Source organism: Coloeus monedula (genome assembly GCF_965178545.1).
Source record: "Coloeus monedula genome assembly, chromosome: 2".
NCBI classification, from domain to species: Eukaryota; Metazoa; Chordata; class Aves; order Passeriformes; family Corvidae; genus Coloeus; species Coloeus monedula.
In genome coordinates, this window is record NC_138782.1 from 77,364,184 (window position 1) to 77,383,362 (window position 19,179).

The following is a 19,179-nucleotide window of genomic DNA, read 5'->3' on the forward strand; positions in this document are numbered from 1 at the left end:
ATTTGAACTAAAGTAGTTATCTTTCTGTCATAACGCAACAATAAAAAAATGTTACCGTGTGTTATGAAGAGTGTTATCTTTGAAAAATGCCATGATTATGAATAACTAGTAAACACTTTGATATCTTGAAACCATGAAACAATGCTCACATTTTTTAAAAACAAAATGCATCTATTTTTTCCCAAAATCGGAATTCTTTTAATATATGTTAAAAATTTTAATAACACATTGTTGATAGTTGTTCCAAGAAGTATCTATTATCTCCATGGCCTTTAAATTATTCTTGAATTAAGAATGACTCATTAAGCAATCCTAAAATGATAGTAAAAATATACAATTCTATAAGTTTAATATGTAAAATAATTTGATTCCTTCCAAGTGCATTCATTGATCTGTTCCTAGAGCCTAGACTGTCAAATCTAATGAAAAGTAATTTTAGCATGTATTCGCCTTTATATTCCCCAAAACACACCTTCAAGAAGGTTTTAGAAAATCATAGAAACCAAAGTCCTGATCTGGAACTCAGAAGTTATTGTCGAAGAAAATCAGCAAATCTATGTCTGTTGATGTAAGAATATTCAAAGAGTATGCACAGTGTGCATTAGCAAAAATGTTAACAATATCTTAGATCAACTTTTTGAAAAAACACACGTTGATATTTAGCCCATGCTCTAACACACGGGGAAAAAAATGCCTTCATGCTTCCAGGGAAGAAATCATCTTTGTTATATAAGAAATAAAAGATCCATGTAAACCTTAATGATTACATATATCTTTACAAATGATCACTTCATTTTTTCTGGAGAATGTTAATCCTCATATTTGTGATAGCCTAAAACCCCATGTACTCACTGTCATGGACTTCATCAGGTTTTGTAATGTTCCTAAGCTGCAAGGGTGGACTAAGTTCTCAGAAACTACTTTACATAAATACTCATCAAGCTGACACTTCTTCAAAGATTACATTTAGCCAGTTTTCCTATTTTAAGAAACCTCAAAATCCTACAGGATGGGAGATCGGAGCTACACAGGCATTGCATTCATTCTTCATTTAATTATTCTTTAAATAAAAACACATATGAACTGCTGCCTCTGTAACATTACTTACAATTCTTAAACTTCATGATATAGCATCCTATATTTGCCCTTACCTTGAAATATGTTTCATTAGGAAATCCAGTCTGCAAGTGTTTGGTGTAATTTAGTCCAACAGTGTGTAAATCTCTATTAGGCCTTGCAGAGTTTCTCATACTGCTGACTGGCACGTTTGCCATAATAGGGGATTCATATGCACTACTGATTAGAAGATCTTGCTGTCTTGGTGCAAAGAAAATTCTATTCTGTTATGAATAAGACTGCAAATTTGTAATATAAAACAGTTATAGTCTATTCTATACTAGTAACATAAAGTAATAAATTAATGACTATTTCCATTTAAAAGAATAAAATACAGTATAAGAGAGAAAGGTACTTGAGAAATTCAAATGCTCCCTCTTTTAAAAGTGAAACACCTACTGATTTCCTCAATTCATTCAAGAGTTTGTCACCAGTTGCAGGGAAGAAGTAGATATTGCAGAGGACCTCCTAAAGGCACATAAGGAGGTGTGAAAATATATTTTGCAATGCAAAAATACATGGACTTCTTAAAAAACATTTGGTCATTCAAAAGTTGTACAACAAATCTGGCCTTTCTATTCAATTTGCAACAACCTTCTTGTTTAACATGTAACATCACAGCAAAGGAAATATCTAGTTTAGAGTGCATAGCAATTCACTGTTGCCCTTCACCATACATTAAATGTCACCCATCAGAATGACATGAATAAAAAAAATTATTACACTAGAGTCACTACATAGTAGGATATCTGTTAATACAGGCACATGGAATGTGATGTTTATATAGACAATAAGCCATTAAAACATCTTCAAGACCAACATTATATTTCTTTCTGCTTTTAAAATTGTCAAAATAGAATGTCCTTTAAATAAAACCAGTAAACTAACAAATTTAATCGGGATAATATGGGTTCATGTGGAGTATTTTGAATTAATTTATAGTATTTTTTGCACTTATATATCACTGTGACATTAAAAAAGTTTTGTCATCACAAATTAAGACCTGGAAAACTGGCATTTTATGGTTTGTTTTGGGGGGTTTTATTGCCTTTTTTTTGGTTTTTACCCTCTCCAAGAAAAAGAGAGCATAATCTTTTTGTTTAATATTTGTACATAATATAAATATATACAAATAATTTTTCATTTAAAGTACTTGATTAATGTCTCATCAAAAATTTACAATAAATAATGTTCTTCCCCAATAAACATATAATTCTATGAACTGCCATGGTTATATCTGTATCAGTAAGTGAAGGGAAGGACTCAGACTTCAGCAATGGCACGTCATCATCCATACAGTGTATTTTTTAGGGCATTCCTGTTCACAGTTCTGGCCTATGCTACACTCAGATAATGCCCAGATATGGTTTAAAGAGACAGGAAATCCTGGTAAGCACTGTGGGTGGGATAACTGGGATGATGGAGAATTTAATCATATGGAACTTTCTGGCCCTCTGGGCAAGAAAGCAAGCCCTGGACTACAGCCTTTGCAGAGTATATACATAGTCTTTAGAATCCACTGTGCTACTGTCAAAACCAGTGAGAGCTTTCACACCAAATGCTGCAGGAACATGACAGGACAATCATATTATTGACAGCTGATTACAAACTGCTCCATCCTTTCTGATGATACCATTACAATTCTCTAATTTGTACTAATAATTGTACAAATATTTCAGTTATTGCCAATGGAACACACAGGCTTTCTTCAGTAAAGACCATAGTTAAAGGAATTCAAACACAAGACACTTTTTAAATTTGACAATAACTGCAGCTAATCTACAAGGGTTTTCTTCAGGGACCTGCTGAATTGCAGCTCCATATCCTAATCATGGATAAATACTTGAAGTTGATTTGGGTTTGGATTTTTTTATTTGTTTTGTTTGTTTGGGTTTTTTTCATTATCTAGAAATCTTTCTCTCACCTTCAAATAAAACCCTGAGGCCTGGATATGAACTAGCTATAATATATTCAGCTCAATATTAATGAGATAGCAGTACTTCTTTGACTGACAGCACCAATAGTCAGGAACTCACATCCTCACATGACCACCACTGAGCTGCCTCCTTCATAGAGCTATCAATGAGCTGGAATTCACCCTTCCAGCTGTCCAATTTGATAAAACTCTAACAGGGTACTAAGTGTTTCAAGTCTTGGCTCAGCAGAGTACTTCTTTTAGATTTTTCCAAGAAACTGTGATTCTAAAAGCAGTATTTCAAGAAATGGACACTAGATCCAAACTGTTTCTGGGCATATGCAGTAACATTCTTTTCTACAGAAACAGACTATGCATAGGCCTTTTTCTTTCTTCTCTTCTGAAGAAGGACAATCACATCAACTTTTTTATTAATGAAGACCACTAACGTGACTTCATTCTGTGTTTAGCCCTGTCATTTGACTCAAAACATACTGCTTCTAGTACCACGTGGCCTACCCGAATCTATTATTTTCCCTCTGACCAAACTGCCAAAACAAGCATTTCTGAGTTAAAGAACATTGTAGAGATTCAGCTGCTGTAACACCAGTGTCTCAGAGGTAAAGGCCCCACAGGCAACTCATATATTTCTGCAAAGGCAGTAAGTGCATACTCCAGTCCCATATATCTGCAGATCTTTCCATCAAGTTTCAATACTTACAAACACAGTCCTTTCCACACAAACTAATCTGAAATGTAAATTTTCAGATTTTCTTCCTTTTTTTTTGTTCCTCATATCTACTGCTCTTCCCCAATAAAAAGACAAACTTGGAAGTGATTTTCATGTCACTGCCATAGGATAACCTGTGTAGTTATTCCACCAGTTCCAGTTGAATCTTATCCAGATTTCACATGAGAATAGCCTCAAGGCCAAAATCAATATCTCTCTTTCAAAATCCTCCTCAAAGTTCCCTTGCTTTATAATGTAAATAGCAAACTGAAATGTGCTCCTGCCTACTTAGCTGAAGAACTATAACTGCCGAACCTAACCTCTTAAGAAATTTACTCATTTTTCACTTCATTTTCTTCATACCTCATAGAAATTTTGTTCCTATTTAACTATTTAAATTATTTAAATACTCCTTATGAACTGTGAATTCTTTAAAGCAAGTATTTGGTGTTGGCTGTGTAACAACATGACATGGCCCTGCTTAGTGATGGTCTGAAAGCTGTCCTGTGTTACAAGAAAGCCCAATTAAGCTTCCCCTATCGCCCAGAGATCTTCACTGCTTTCACCTGTGGAGTCACATAGATTTGTTCATAGAGGCACAACACCATCAGTCTTACTGGTGTTGACATTTGCCCTTGTTCACGTGCAAATGACTATACAGTATAAAAGGCAGGATGATGAGGAAGGTATCATAAACATTAAAAATCCCCATCGACATTTAAGATGAAGTCAGAACTGAGCTTTTAGCAGCAGCTGAACAGAACAATATGAGGAGCCTCTGGTATGCATCTACCTACTGAGTACCTTTATCTATTTACAGTTACATTTGAAGCAAGGTGAAAATTCCTTTCATTACCATAAAAGAAGGGCACACTGACCAGATTTTGACAAGTACTGACTCTCCTCTAACATGCCCATTTAGAAGATGAGGAGAGCAAGAGAGAGAAAGTAAGAGAGAAGTGTGTGGAGGATAAATATGACAAATTTGAAGCTTTTCCAGGTATTTTTTGCAACTTGATGTTAAATTTGCCAAGCTCCACAAGCACAGCAAAGCAGCGCAATGCAAAAAATTCTGCTACCTTCTATTTTTCTTCTGGAGAGGGCTCATTGGTTACATTGTGTCAGCCACAAAACCAGAGAGTTTTCTAAGCAGTGGAATTCCTTCCAAAGCAGCTTCTCTGAACCTCCATTACACTATAAGCCTTTTGATTTTCCCTCCAAAATATCTACTAAGAAAATTGCTCCAGAACATGAACTAATTGCTGTAATACCTGTTGGCTGAAACCAGTTTGATATACCTGCTGATGGTGCTCTGGTACAGAACACTATACCTTTACTTCTACAAACCAAACAAGCTAAAAGTAAATAGGCATCCTATTCTGTGTAAGGCTAAAGCCATCTCTCCTAGGAAAGGACAAGAATATCTGGGAGAATGAAAAAAAATTGTATAACCTTCTTTTGCTATCTACCACTTCACTATTCACCCCATAAAAACTTTTCCTTGCAGCATTGCTACCCCACATAGTTGAGGAAAGGAGAAACCCAAATGGAGAGGCAGTAGATCTGAGTCATTTGCTATCTTTTATATGAATGATTTTATCAAGCTGAAGTAACATTGTGTTCATGTTTCTTTCTCATAGGTAGTGGCTATCTGTTGTAAAATCTTTAGGAAAATCCTAAATGGCAAGTGAAAGTATCATATGTCTAATGGGCACACAGAACAAAACAAACAATATAATGAGAGTGATGTGCCAGAACAACCCTACTTAATAAAAATTACTTATATTTTAACCTGTCTCTGATGTGCTGTAAGAATTATTAATGACAATTTTTTTTTATATTTTAAACACATTGTTTTCTAATAAAATTATCTATATTCCTTAGCTGATGTGGGATTTTTAACCAAGGTGTTCAAAATATTCAATATTGTTAAGTAATTTTCCTGTAAGAAGGATACTTTTGTTGCCAAAGACAAAATTTTTGATAATACTATAATAAATTAAAAAGAGCAAACAAACAAGCAAAACAACATAACAAAAAGATACCCACTATTCTTTAGCCTGAAAATGCATGACTAGATTTACACTAAAGCAATTTCACCATCATTTGAGTTAACACTGAGTGACTTCCATACATAAAACAGAAATGCTTGAAGGACACACTACAGATTTCATTTTGGTATCAAAAATAATTATCACACTTATTTTTTCAATCTGATTTCTGATCAAGCCCAGTCAGTGCTTAAATGACTCATACTCTCTAATGAGTTAGAGACAGAAGTCTTGCATAAGCAAGGTAAACTTCTGGAAATAGCTAAATCAGAAAGATCCGGAGATAAATAATTCCCATATGTCTGTCTACAGAAACTTCTAGGGAACAATCTTATTTTTCTCCAGAGAGTGAATAACACTTAAAGTCAAGAAATATTCACTTGTTATTTCCTTACTTCTTTTAAAGCTATGCTTCTGGTTTGAAGTATAATGTTTAACCGTGACCCAAGTCTAAGAATTATTTTCATCTGAGAAAGAAATGCTCTATTTATCAAAGACATAAAGTTCTGTTCAATTTATTTTGGTTTGCATGTTTTATTTTTCTGTTTTGTTTTCCCTTCAATTTCACTCTATTTACATGTCTACTTGAATTTATTTTTCAACTATAATGGATAATGATGATTGAGAGAAAAGATACTTAGAAAATTTGGATTTAGCTAAATTTGCAAAAACTAAATTATTTCCAGTTCTGAATTCAGAAACCTATTCTTAGTAAAAAAAACCAAAACCGAAAAAACCCACCTTATATTCTAACAGACAAGTTCCACCACTCCAAATAATTGGACAATTGACTATTCAGTTACAAATACCTAAAAGTATTTGAGGATTATATCTGCATTTTTAACACTACAGAACAGAACAAGGTCTATTTTAGAGAATGAAGGAGTAAAATTCTTAAAATACTTTTGTTACCCAATTTTTCCTATTCTTCAAGTAATTCTGAAACCAGATAATCCATCAGAGAACTCTCAAATACTATCCTACATATGCTGCTATTTCATTCCACTGAACATCTGTTCCTAGAATTTTTTACAAGGTTAATCACCATCATATCATCTTGGCTTTTCTTCCAATGGTTTATCTCTCCCTCCTAATTTAGATGAAATAAAGAAATTCAGTGCATAAGGTCCACATATTTAGCAAAAATATAACGATCATTTTTATATGTTTGGCTTATTTAGCATAAAAACTGCTTTTCAATCCTTCAGCCATTTCTGCTCGATATTATTTTATTTTCCTGGGTCCTCCAGAAGAAGGGTAAATAGAAATTGTGACTGCTAACATACAATTTTCCATCCCATCACTATAACCTCTACTTTTTTTTGTGAAAAAACCTTTCACTGTTAGTCAAGGGTTCCAAGCAGGATGCATACATGAAATTACTTGAATAAATAAAATGTCTCCTACATCAGTTTTCTGTTTTGACTTCGGGGGGGAAAAAAGCCAAACAAACCAAAACAACAACAAATCAAGCCAAACCAACCAACCAAACAAAAATACCACTCAACAGTTCAGCTGCAGGTTGAATTAATTTTCTAATATACAAGCACTTTGTAAATTCAGTCACTGGTGCTAATGGAAAAGGAATCTGTCAATCAGCTAACTTGCACATTTTCAAATTATCACTCACACCTAATTATTAACAAAATCTTTTGAAAATGCTGTGTACCTTCTTGGATTCTTGACTCTATTCCCATTCCAGTAGATCCTTGTGTTCTGTTCTTTAGGTAGGGGGACTACATATCTCATGAGAATGAGGTTTTGCATATCTCATGAGAAAACTGCTGCTATGCATTATGGTGAGACTTAAGAGTTTCCTTCTCTCCACAAGTACTATACATGCCAGAGTAAAACACATGAAAGAAACCAAATCTAAATTAAAGCAAATAAATCTTCTGTCCCCTAACTCCAAAAACATAAGAGGCACTGACCTTTCTCAAAAGGATAATTTTAGCTTTAAAAACATTCAGCTTCATATATAGAAGAGCCCTTCTCTTTAGGCACATTTAACATTCCATGCTATCATGTGCTAAATAAATATACAAAGTACCAAGCCTAAACCTGCGTTTTCTTTTCTTGCCACATATAGAGGAAAAAACTGTTTTGACAAAACAGAATTGAATGACCCAATATAAAAAAAAAAGAATGTTCAGCACTTTTTCTGGAGACTCGACTTATTTTCAAGCAAGCTACTTCATAAAAGCAATCCAATATTCCTCTCACGTACTATATATGCTGGTAATTAGCAAGGGCTGTTAAAAATAAGGATGCACCCATGCACTGTAAAGAATCTTTCAAAACTAAAAGAAATTGTTTCTCAGATGTTTTTTTACAAGCATGGACTATGAAATTATTTGATAATGGGTGTTAACACAGTACAGAGAAATTAACAAATCACTGCCCATGGTAGATATGAAACATTATTTTGTGTGATACTATAGAACTTTTGACAAAACAGTCTTCAGATCATGACTCACTCATGGAAGTTGTTTATCCAAGACATTTGAAAACACAAAATTAGGTAGATGACATCTACTTTGCTTTCAGTTATACCCAATTAGATAAAATTACAAATTTTTAATGAGAGATGTCACTGTTTTGGCTGCCGAGACACTTTCAAAAACAATATTCATAGTATGTATGTTTATAACATTATAACTTGGCCATAGAGTGTGCAAAAATAAAGTCACAGAAAACTGGGCATGTAAACTCAATTATGAGTAAGACAGGATTATGTGCATCTGAAAAGAAATGACAATACAGTGTGGCATAATATCTTCCAGCATCTCCAAGCTTGTTCTAAAGATGAAGGGAATGCAAATGTAATTATTAAATGTCACAGGTAGTTAGAAATAATAATTTAGATAAAAAGTGAATGGCATTCAGACAGATGTCTAGCAATGAAGTCTGTGAAACACAATGAATCAAGCAGAACAATTCTAGTCAGTCAAAATCAAAATAGAAGAAGGCCACCAAGTACACTCATTATTTAATCAGCTATTCACCAATGGAAACTTAGAAGATTTTACTAGTGAAGACAGTTTATCCAACTGAATCCTCTCCAAGAGCTTTAGTGAAGACCCTTGAGATCCTAAGATTCAAGGTACTGTTGAGATTCAAAAGGATATGTAGGATCCTGACATGTTTGGGTAGTGAAATACTCAATGTAACATGTAAGTGACTAACTGAAACAAAGAAATCACAGAATGAAAAGTAGTTCAACATGACTTTTTAAGCAACTTTCCATAAATACCCTCAGATTCTATAAAAGACTGCATTGCACTGCTCCATCAATATGGAGAGGAAATATATGTTTTAAAATATGTAACACCTCTATGTAGGAAGTCATAAAACTAAAGTCAGAATGGGTACCTAAGTAAGTGAAAATGAAAAGATTGAGTTGCTCATAGTAAGAGACACAAAATTCCTTAAGGATGAAAAGAGTTACAATTAAGCCATTCAAAATACCTAGATTCTTGGATAATTAGTAATGAATTGTAGAGCCTTGCAATGTCTTTCAGAATAATGAGAAGAAAAGTAACAGAAAGGATGGAAAGAGTTTCTAGGCCATCTTCAATTTTACAGAGCATTATTAAAATACTTCTATACTCTTCATTAAGAAAAAATAAAATCTGATTAGGGTAATCTACAAAGGAACAAGAATTAACATAAAACATACTGGTGAAGCAACTGGGACAAAAAATGCATATGACAAGGTGCTTTCCTTACGGCAGAAGTCACCAAACCTACCGCTTTCCTAAAATCCTACATCATGAGAGGCAAAAAAAAATCAATTTCTTGACATAGAAATCCAGAATTGATTCTCTTCAAGTGAATATATTTTTCTTCTTCAACATGCATCTGGAGATTTAGCCAATGGGGAGTATTACATTTTCTGTTGGACTTCTAAAGCAGCTGGTTATGATTTTTTTCAGCCAACCTCAATAAAGTCATTTTGGTTGTTTTGCTGGCAGCAGTTTCTTCATAGTTTTGATGCATGGCAAGTACTTTCTGGGATTTCAGACTGATCTACCACCAATATAGCAAGGATTTAGAGAACTAGGGATTTTTACCCCAAAAATGTAAGGGGGATATTTATGCTAAAAAGTGTAAAAGATAAGAAGTTTTCTCTTGCTGTGATCTCTAACAGTATTATAGCAGAGGTAGATGTAGTATTGTGCTTGTATGCAGACTCGTAAATGCCGTGGAAGTCTTGTCTTCTTGAACAGCTGAAGGAGATTTGAAGAATTCAGAAGTGGTTCAAGCAAATTGAGGGGTTAGGATGTGGAGTCCATACTGAGTTGTTTATTTATAAACTATAAATTTCATAAACTGACATTAATTTTCTTCTGGAGGACTCAGAGAGATCAAAGCATTCTTCCAAGTTTCAAAATGCAAAAAGTGAGAGATTGTTCCTTAATTCATTACTATCCAAGTCCTTCTTTAAGCCGTATATCCTCATCCAAAACACTTAGATTGTATAACACTGATCGTGATCTAATCATAACTCCTCAAAATAATTACACAACCTAGATGATGATTGTGAGAAGGAATTATAATTCCAGTATATTTTGCATTTTTTGTATAGAAAAGAGACAGATCATCAGATCTGCGTGCTAGCCACAGAAAATTACTTAATTACTTAAATACTGTTACTAATTATACAGATTTATGCTAATATAAATGGCATACAGTGCACTAAACTGTTTAAACAATTTAAAGCTTTCATCCACATTTTGGGAAAAGTGATATTTAGAAGTATCTGGGCATATCTGAAATATGGGCAAGTCTTGCTTACAAAATTTCCAGTGACTGCTGTCCAGGCAAGATAACTGTACAATTTCATTGTTAGAACATTTAGTAGGATAGACTGGGTAAAAAACAAGTGCTTAATAATTTGCTTATGAATTCAAAAAATTAAGATACAAGATATAATTAAGATATCTTCTTTATATTATCTCATCTATTGAAACTTCATTTGAATGATAGAATTCCAAAATTAAAATTCTGCAGGTCTCATGTAAAGGAGAAGAAATTTAGTTTAGCAAGTAAGCTTTCTAGAACATTCACCCAAAATACTAGGATTTCTTGGTATACACAAACATATTTTTTAATTTAAAAAGCCATCAAAGAGAAAGAAAAATTCTTGTCAGGCCATGTGTCTGGTTCACTTGACAAAAAAAATCAGTGTTCCAGAGGTTGGCACAGTTACTTTTTATTTTTCACAGTAAAAATGATCTCTAGCATTAGCAAGGATTTGTTTTTCAACCAGAAAAAAATTATGTGAAAAAAAGCAGACTATACAGAATCTTTTGGAAGCAATCAACTAAGGGTCATCAGGTGCAACTTGGTTTCAAAGACATAAAATTTTCTGATTTTGAAATAATTGTTATGGAACCATTTTGAGAAGTGTGTAATTTTTGGCATGCTTTTAGGCTTGTCTACTTGCACAGCATTATATAGTATAGTGACAATATCCCCACTTGCATTACAATTGAGGCAAAATTAAATCTTTGCATTACAATTGAGGCCAAACTATCTTAAAACTGTAAAACTATAAGAGAAGCAGATTTCAGGGTTGACACCTGGACTGCCCCTATTGGATGATGAATCTATTCCTGGAAACACCTCATAGCATATGCTGCAGTACTCTAGAGAGATTTCAGGAGATAAAATTCTCGTAGAAAGAAAGCTTGTTAAGAATAAAGGGCAAATATGCTAACTTCCAACTTGAATAATTATCAACATAGTAATTTAGGAACCAGAGCCCCATAGTAACTGGAAAAGTAGTTTCCTCTCATTCTATCATTCATTCCTTTCCATCAAGGTAGTTTTCAAGGAGTAGCTTGAAAATCAATCAGACAAGCTCAAGGACAGAAACCAGCTGATCAAAAATATAAAATAAAAATGAAGACTGATGAGATGTAAAAGGATATGCATGCACTCCAGAGAGACTTAATGCTTAGGCATCTGTTACAGTCTGAAGAAATTCCTTAGCTTCTTCACAGAGAAAAATATTAAGATAAATGTGTGGGGACTTTATAAAACTTGTCTTCTTTCATTATGTTTTATTCCAGCTGGTAAGAGAAAAATATAATTTGTTGATGAGGCAATGTTCATTGTGCTCTCATCAGTGCTTATGAGGAAATGGAAAAATAAGTGATAACAAATGCTTTGGCAGGGGAAACCAGCACAAGGGCTTGAGTTAGGAAATGTAGAATAGCATAACCCCAAAGGGAGGATAAGGCAGGAAGTCCTAGAATAAAAAATTGTGTAAAGGCAAATTAAGCCCTTTAAAATGACAACCCATGACTCAATATTAACAATTAGGGCAGTGAGCACAGTTTAATGTATATTTGGTCAATATTCACTGATACTTCAGACAGCTCAGTGTAAGAAGCATAAGAGCTCAGTAGTGGACCATTTTATCCAGGATAGGTTATCTGCTTCGCATCTATCTGTAAAAGTAAAGCACCTTGCTAAGGCAGCTGTATCTCTTCCAGTTTTGAAGATAGGTCAACTAAGAGTAAGCTTACTTATGACAGACAGATATGCCCACAGAAAAAAAAAAAAAAAAAAGACCTAACTACACAGAGAAATCCTTCAGTATGCAGGGAATAACTTGAAATCCAGTAAATTAGGCATAAAATTATTTGATAAAAATATTTAAGGAATTTAGTCTCCAATATATGTTTTCAGAAAAGATGCAAAAAGACATGGATGTTTAAAATTATGCATAAGAGACTCAAAAATATAATACAATCATCAGAAAACCAGCTAAAGATTAATTTTGAAAGTCATTTATAGGAAGACCTATGTAAATAAAACATATTAAGCATTTTTCAAAGCATAAAACTGGTTTTCTTCATATTGCCTACACAGAAAGGGAAGGATCCTCCAGTTACCAACAGATTAGATTTTGCAGGCCAAAAACAGGAAGAGTCTTTTTCTTGTACACAGACTGACGGAAAAGAGGGGACAATATGTGTCTATGAAGTTGATATACAACACTGTAAGAGAATAGCATGTTGCTTAGAAATGAAATAATGGTTTCCAGTAACAGACAGAAATAAAAAGAATTCTGCTGAGATTTTTGATTATACAGATCAGAAAATGTTGTGTAATTGACAGAAGTCCAAAAAAGAGTTGGTGTACTTTAATGAATTCTTAGTTTTCCTTCTAATAATATCTAAACTGTGAATTTAACTGGTATTCTAAATCAAAGGAACTAGTAAAGGCAGAGGCATAAAGGTAAGGTATTGGAATGCAGCAGGATTTCAGATGACACAAGACACTGCTAGCAGACACAAAAAGACAGTGCTATCTAGCACCAGAAACAGATCGATTACTGCTGCCACAAGAGGAAAAAATACTATGTGAATTTCTCAGTTTACAGAAAATGAATAGGCTTAATGTCAAGCAGACTGGATTTATATATCAGTCATCAGTCTGTACAAGAAAGAAAGGAATGTTCAGAGACTAACCACCCTAACTACTGAGATTCAACAACAGCAACAGACAAGATTAAGAAGAGGTTTTTGTATATATGGAGAAGGGACAATCTACTATACATCCCCACAAAGGATGGCAATTAAAGAAAACACTGTGTACAACACATATACGTTCATCCTACCTGCAATGCAAAATCTGTGTGTTCAAAAGAAGAATCATCTTTTTGGGGGGAACTACAAGAGGAAAATAAAATAGAAAAGCCCTCCAGCTAACACATGAATCTTATCTAGATTGTTGTCTTGCTGAGTGTGCAAAGATTACAGCTCTTTACATACGGTTCTCAAACTGGAAGGAAAATCCAATGCTCTTGCAAATAAAGGAAAGGACTGATATAGATTTATGTTATAGCTCTCCTTCTATGGAAGTATTTTCAGCAATTCATTCTTAAAGATTCTTGAACCTTTTACTAATTTCTTCATCTTTCCTTAAATATCACCATACCACTAATTAATGAGTGAGATCCAAGTGGCACATGAGAACAGTACTTTCCATTTTCAGTGTACCAAGCTCTTACATGCCAACAATGCTTGGAAGACGTGGTGAAACAATTAACATCACAAAACATTGGACACAAAAATAGTAGATTTCAATTTTAAAATAAATATTCTATACTGAACACTCTGATGAGCTGTAATTACAAAACATTATATCATAAAAGACATACTAAGTACTGCTCCAAACAAAGGCACACCTTATTATGAAACACGTAGTAATTATTATGAAACACTGGCAGTTAAACATCCGTTATGAAAGGATTGTTATGGAATAAAAATCTTCTTAATAAGAAACTCTAGATAGAACCTATTAAACTAGTGGCACACAGCCCAAGAGTTTCACAACACCAGGACTGAAAAACACATCATCAGCTGTGCAATATCTAACATATAATCTGTACTGAAAATACATACCACTAGGCTGCAAAGTCCTCTTCACCACCGCACTTCAAAGTACCTCTCTTTACATGACAGGTAAAATTTTTGAATTGTATTTGTAAACAGGTCTTTAACTTTTAAATAATGTTCTTCTTTCTCTCTGCTTAGTATTCAGCAGGGAATTCAACTTTTAATTAAGACCTGTTTCCTTTTATGGACGATAGTGTTAGAAAATGCTATTACATACTATTAAGTCATTCTGTATTATGAATAAAATCTGTAGATTGTCTTACATAACCCTACATCTTTTATTTCTAAATGTGTTATCAATATTTGATTGTACCAGTTAAGAAATACTGAAAATCTCTAGATATGAAGCCTAGTATAAATTTATGTGTAAAAAAAGTATCCTATACAACTCTACAAAAACCAAATCCCTCTGCTCACTATAAAACATATTCCATATTGCTTTACACTGAAGATAATGCTTCCAATTACACAGGGAATTTATGGTGCTGGTCACAAAAGCAGACTAGTGAAAAAAAGTCAGCCTTATTGGTCTATTATCTTGTGTTTCTATATGAAAATAAACATTCCTTCCTGTTCTGCTAGTGACCTCAAGTGCCCAAATAACTTAGTTAAAAAAAAAAAAAAGAAAGGCTTCAAGAAAATCTATCTTTCCTAAAAAACATGTCAAGGAACATTTTCAAAGCATAGGTAGGAACTCAGCCATACCAATCCCACGAACATCAGTGGGAGCTACCTGTCAAAAGTACTATGCATCATGCTGAAAATGTCCTTCAGTGATAACAGTAGGGTTAAAACTTTTGGACATATGCATAAATATTTTACAATTTCACAAGATAACAGTTGTGATTTACGCTCAGCTGTTCTTTCAGAGGTATGACAGGAACACCTCAGAAAATATTGTACTCTCTGGTTATACAGTCCACCACAGTATAGAGGTCTTTCAAGAAACTTTCAACATAAGTCTGGCTCTTTAAATCAGACTTTAAAAAAAGATGCACAGTAAAGTCTTTCATTACAAAATATGTTTCACTGTTATCTGTATTACTTCAATACCTCATGTACTTCATCTACAGGTGCTAAATTACTTTTAAACTGGTTTCTAAAAATATTGTTTCTCCCTAATATAGGAATGATACAACTTCTCCAAAATGAAACAGAGAGTATCAAAGACAGATGGAGAATCCTGATACTAACTACAGCAAAATAAAGGAAGATATGAAGATTATACTGTGAACCACACAATGAAATCATGGAAATCTCAGGACTGAAGTGAGATTTCATTATCAACTCAAACAAAAAGACCCCATCTTATTAAAGAGATAACAGCCTATATAGCTTATGTACATTTGATTTTAAAAAATTGCAAGTGACTACAAGGGGAAAAGAGACTACATACACTGTTCTGATTTTTTCTTTTGTTGTCATGACAAAAGCCAAAGATACAACATGTAAGTCTGTATTTATGTGAGCATCTGAACTCAGCCCTAATGAGTTAAGAAGGAAATGGGAACATATTCCAACATATTGGGATTTTTTGACAAAATATTTTTTTCTGCTCATTTGGGTTGAAAAAAACCAGATAAAAAAGTGAGCCCTATCTATCAAATCAATTTTTAATTTAACATTTGATGTATTGAGTTCCTTAATTCCAAAAACTCAACTAAGTTTCCAAAAACATTTCATTCAGAGATTTTAAATTCTGTGAAGTATCTCAGGGATTTCACCTAGCACAAAATTTTAAAAAATAAATATTGTTACCCTACTTCTAAGATACTAATCTACACAAACTGTTTTGCAAGTGGTAGACACCTAGTTTGGACATCTAGAATTAGTGCGGGCAGATAAGTACTCAATTTGAGATTGAGCACCACAGCATAAAAACAAATCAGGGTAACAAAATAAAACATGCAAACCCTGTGTTTCTAAATGCAGACTTATTGGGAAAAGATATTTTGGAAATTTTCTGGTTTCTATATTGGTCAATAAAAGAAGAAATCTAGCTAGCATATTCAAGACTTAGGGGAAAAGTCCAGTAACAAAATGGAGACTTACTATGGCAGTGGAGAATATTAATAGTGAGAACCCTCATCATTAATTATTCTTCTGTAAATCATGAAGTTTAAATATAAGAGTATGAAAATAAGAAAATTTTTGTGACTTTTGACAATTATTAGTAAGAAAAAAAGGGTAACAATTGCCAAAAAAATCACAAAAGTTGACATGTTACCTGGCTATGACAAAGAGCACACAACTGACACCCAAGTAAGCCAGCAGAATATACATCCAGATATCAGGGGAGAGAGGATTCAGGAAGGAGAAGACGCCCGGGTTTGTACCATTGGGCTTGCGGTACAAAATACTTATTCCAAGAGTCATAAAGGGCTTGGAAAAGTCGATGACCTTCTCACGAACATAGGTAATTGCCAATGGTGCAACTGCAAGGTCAGCTTTCTGTTAACAGAAATACAAAGAGAGAAAAAGGCCGTAAGTCAGAAGAAACAGGCTGAAGCAGACAATCAGATTATGCAAAACACAAACTTTGTATGGAGGAGGTTTGTTCTTGTACTAGGTAGCCTGAAATTTAAAACTCTCTTCTCCCTATAAGTAAGGCAACAGATTTATTCTACTTCCTCTTTGCTAAACTGACACAGCATTTGGAAAAAAATTAAAAGCACTAGTACAGGGATACAAATGAAGAAAAATATTGCATCTTGCAGAAAACATGAACATCCATTATAACATACTTTAAAATTTTATGAATTGTGCATTTCAACATATGTCTTCTCTTTGTCACTCCTTCACTCAATTTGCTCTTTAGAAGCAAATATATTTAGGAGGCAGACATGAATATGCTAGTAGAAGTGCAGGGAAAGGGCCACGAGGCTGTTCTTCACCTTTTAGCATAAAATAACTGGTACAAAATGAAGACCAGTTTAAAATTGAAAGTGCTACACGTGAAAAGTTGCTGAGGAGGTTTTTACAAAGCATAACTGTCCTTACTAGTTTGTGGAAATCACTACAAAACTTACAGATAGTTATTAATCAATTGGAGTATTTAAGATGAAATCATACAATTGAATGCCTTTTGTCAATTAACATTTAGTTTTAGATATTTTAGCAATAATTCATAGGAGATTAGTAAATGGCCTATACTATTCTTTTAATCAAAACTTCATGGAAATCAGAGTGACAAAGATCTACAGAATCTACTTCTTAATCTTTGTCAACAGCTCTTGAAACACTCCTGTGCATGTACATATGTGTATGTGTGAGTGCATGCACACATAAGAAAGAGGAAAGTTCAGAGCGAGCAAGTTCACAGTACAAGATCTGGAAAGCTGTAAACTAAGAATTCCTTATAAACTTTACATAAATATGCGTATGTAATGACAGAAATGGTATAGCTACCACGGAATACTGTTACCCAAGCAATATATCCAAGTAACATAGCTGAAAATAACACCATTTTCAGAATGCCTGTTTTAAGATACAGAGATTTCATCCCCAATAAAATAAATTCATACATTTATATACTTTTTGCTCATTTGGTATTGTATATGCTCCATAACACTCAGCATTCCATGCAATGTAGCATTTCACTGTTCCCTTTAATTTTTGTTTTCTCACCTTACACAAAGTTCTTCTATGGTATATTCTTGGGATGAGCATTTATATAATTAGATGTACTGTGGTAAGTTACAATGTGAAACTCTGTTGGCACTGTTAGTGTAATTTGGTAAGGGTTTATTGGTCAAAAAATAACATGCACTTCATTTCCATTGGTATTAAGAACTTATAATCAAACCAGCAAGGCTTAATTCCACAGTGGATGACTTTTTATGGATTGCATATTATTGATGATATTCTAGCTGACGCAGAAAGAAAATGGTAAAGTAAGAAACTGAAACTAATTTGAATTAAAAGTTATAGGCCAACACGTAGAAGTTTGCAAAATATAAAAACTCAAGCTATTTGTGAAGCAAATAGCAGACTTTAACCTAAGAGTCTGAAGCCTACTTACTAGAAGCTGTCAGAAGAGGCGGCTTCCCAAAGACAGAGAAATTAGATCTTTTGGAAGACTATTGGTAGATGTGAATTTTGGTCTTACTATTTTAAGAGAAACTTAATGAATAAAAAAATTATTTATTTCAATAAACATCATAGAAAATCCAACCCCTGGTCATAAGATGGAAACAAAACCATATACAAATGAATATAGGTTGTAACTGTCTCTAGTGGAGCCAAACTGCAGATGAAATTAGAAAAATAACTGATCAAAAAATAATCCCAGCCTGACAGGACAGATATAAAATTTATGTATATAACTTGACATCTCAAGATTCTCTTCAGAGCTGAGTAATTCTATTTCAATATTCTTGAACTAGAATATCACTGTAAGAAGAAAAATTAAGCATTTAACAAACAAAATCCAGAGTCTTTAATAACTGAGGAAATGACTGACTTCAAAATGTAATGCTACCACATGTAACAACTTTTGCTAATATATTTTATCTCCAAAACACTCAATTCTCCTGGCAATTCTTTCATTTTAAAAACAGCACTATTTGAAAGTATGAGAAAGCAGGGGCCAATTTTCCAGAAGTGCAATACCAGTGTTTCTTAGCCTCATCTAATGAAGAAATGCAAGAGAATCCTCTTTAGTTTACTTCTAGGGATGAATAGGGGAGGAATGGTGTAAAATTAGTATTTTATCAGTCGATATTTAACAGCATTAACAAATTAGTATATCCTAGAATGGTTTTTTGATAAGTTTCATTACAAATAATATTTTTTTCATGTGGCAGCGATTGATGGTTTAATTTTTTAGAATGAATCTATGCATGCTTCTGTCCTTTATAGGAATAAAAAGATATATCTATCTGAAAACACAATCCATAATAGCACTTATTCTTTCTTGAGATGAAAGCCTTTTTATGACAGCATCCAAGGATT

The 19,179-nt window shown here is 33.6% G+C and overlaps 1 protein-coding gene across 1 annotated transcript in view; it reads right to left on the reverse strand.

Moving 5' to 3' along the window:
• GRIK2 (glutamate ionotropic receptor kainate type subunit 2) overlaps positions 1–19,179 on the reverse strand; it is a gene marked incomplete at both ends in the record, with an annotated part of 355,572 nt that overhangs the window by 119,086 nt on the left and 217,307 nt on the right. The window contains one exon of the mRNA XM_082276818.1: positions 16,454–16,677. Within this exon, the coding sequence (XP_082132944.1) occupies positions 16,454–16,677 (224 nt within the window). The remainder of the gene's footprint in view (positions 1–16,453; positions 16,678–19,179) is intronic.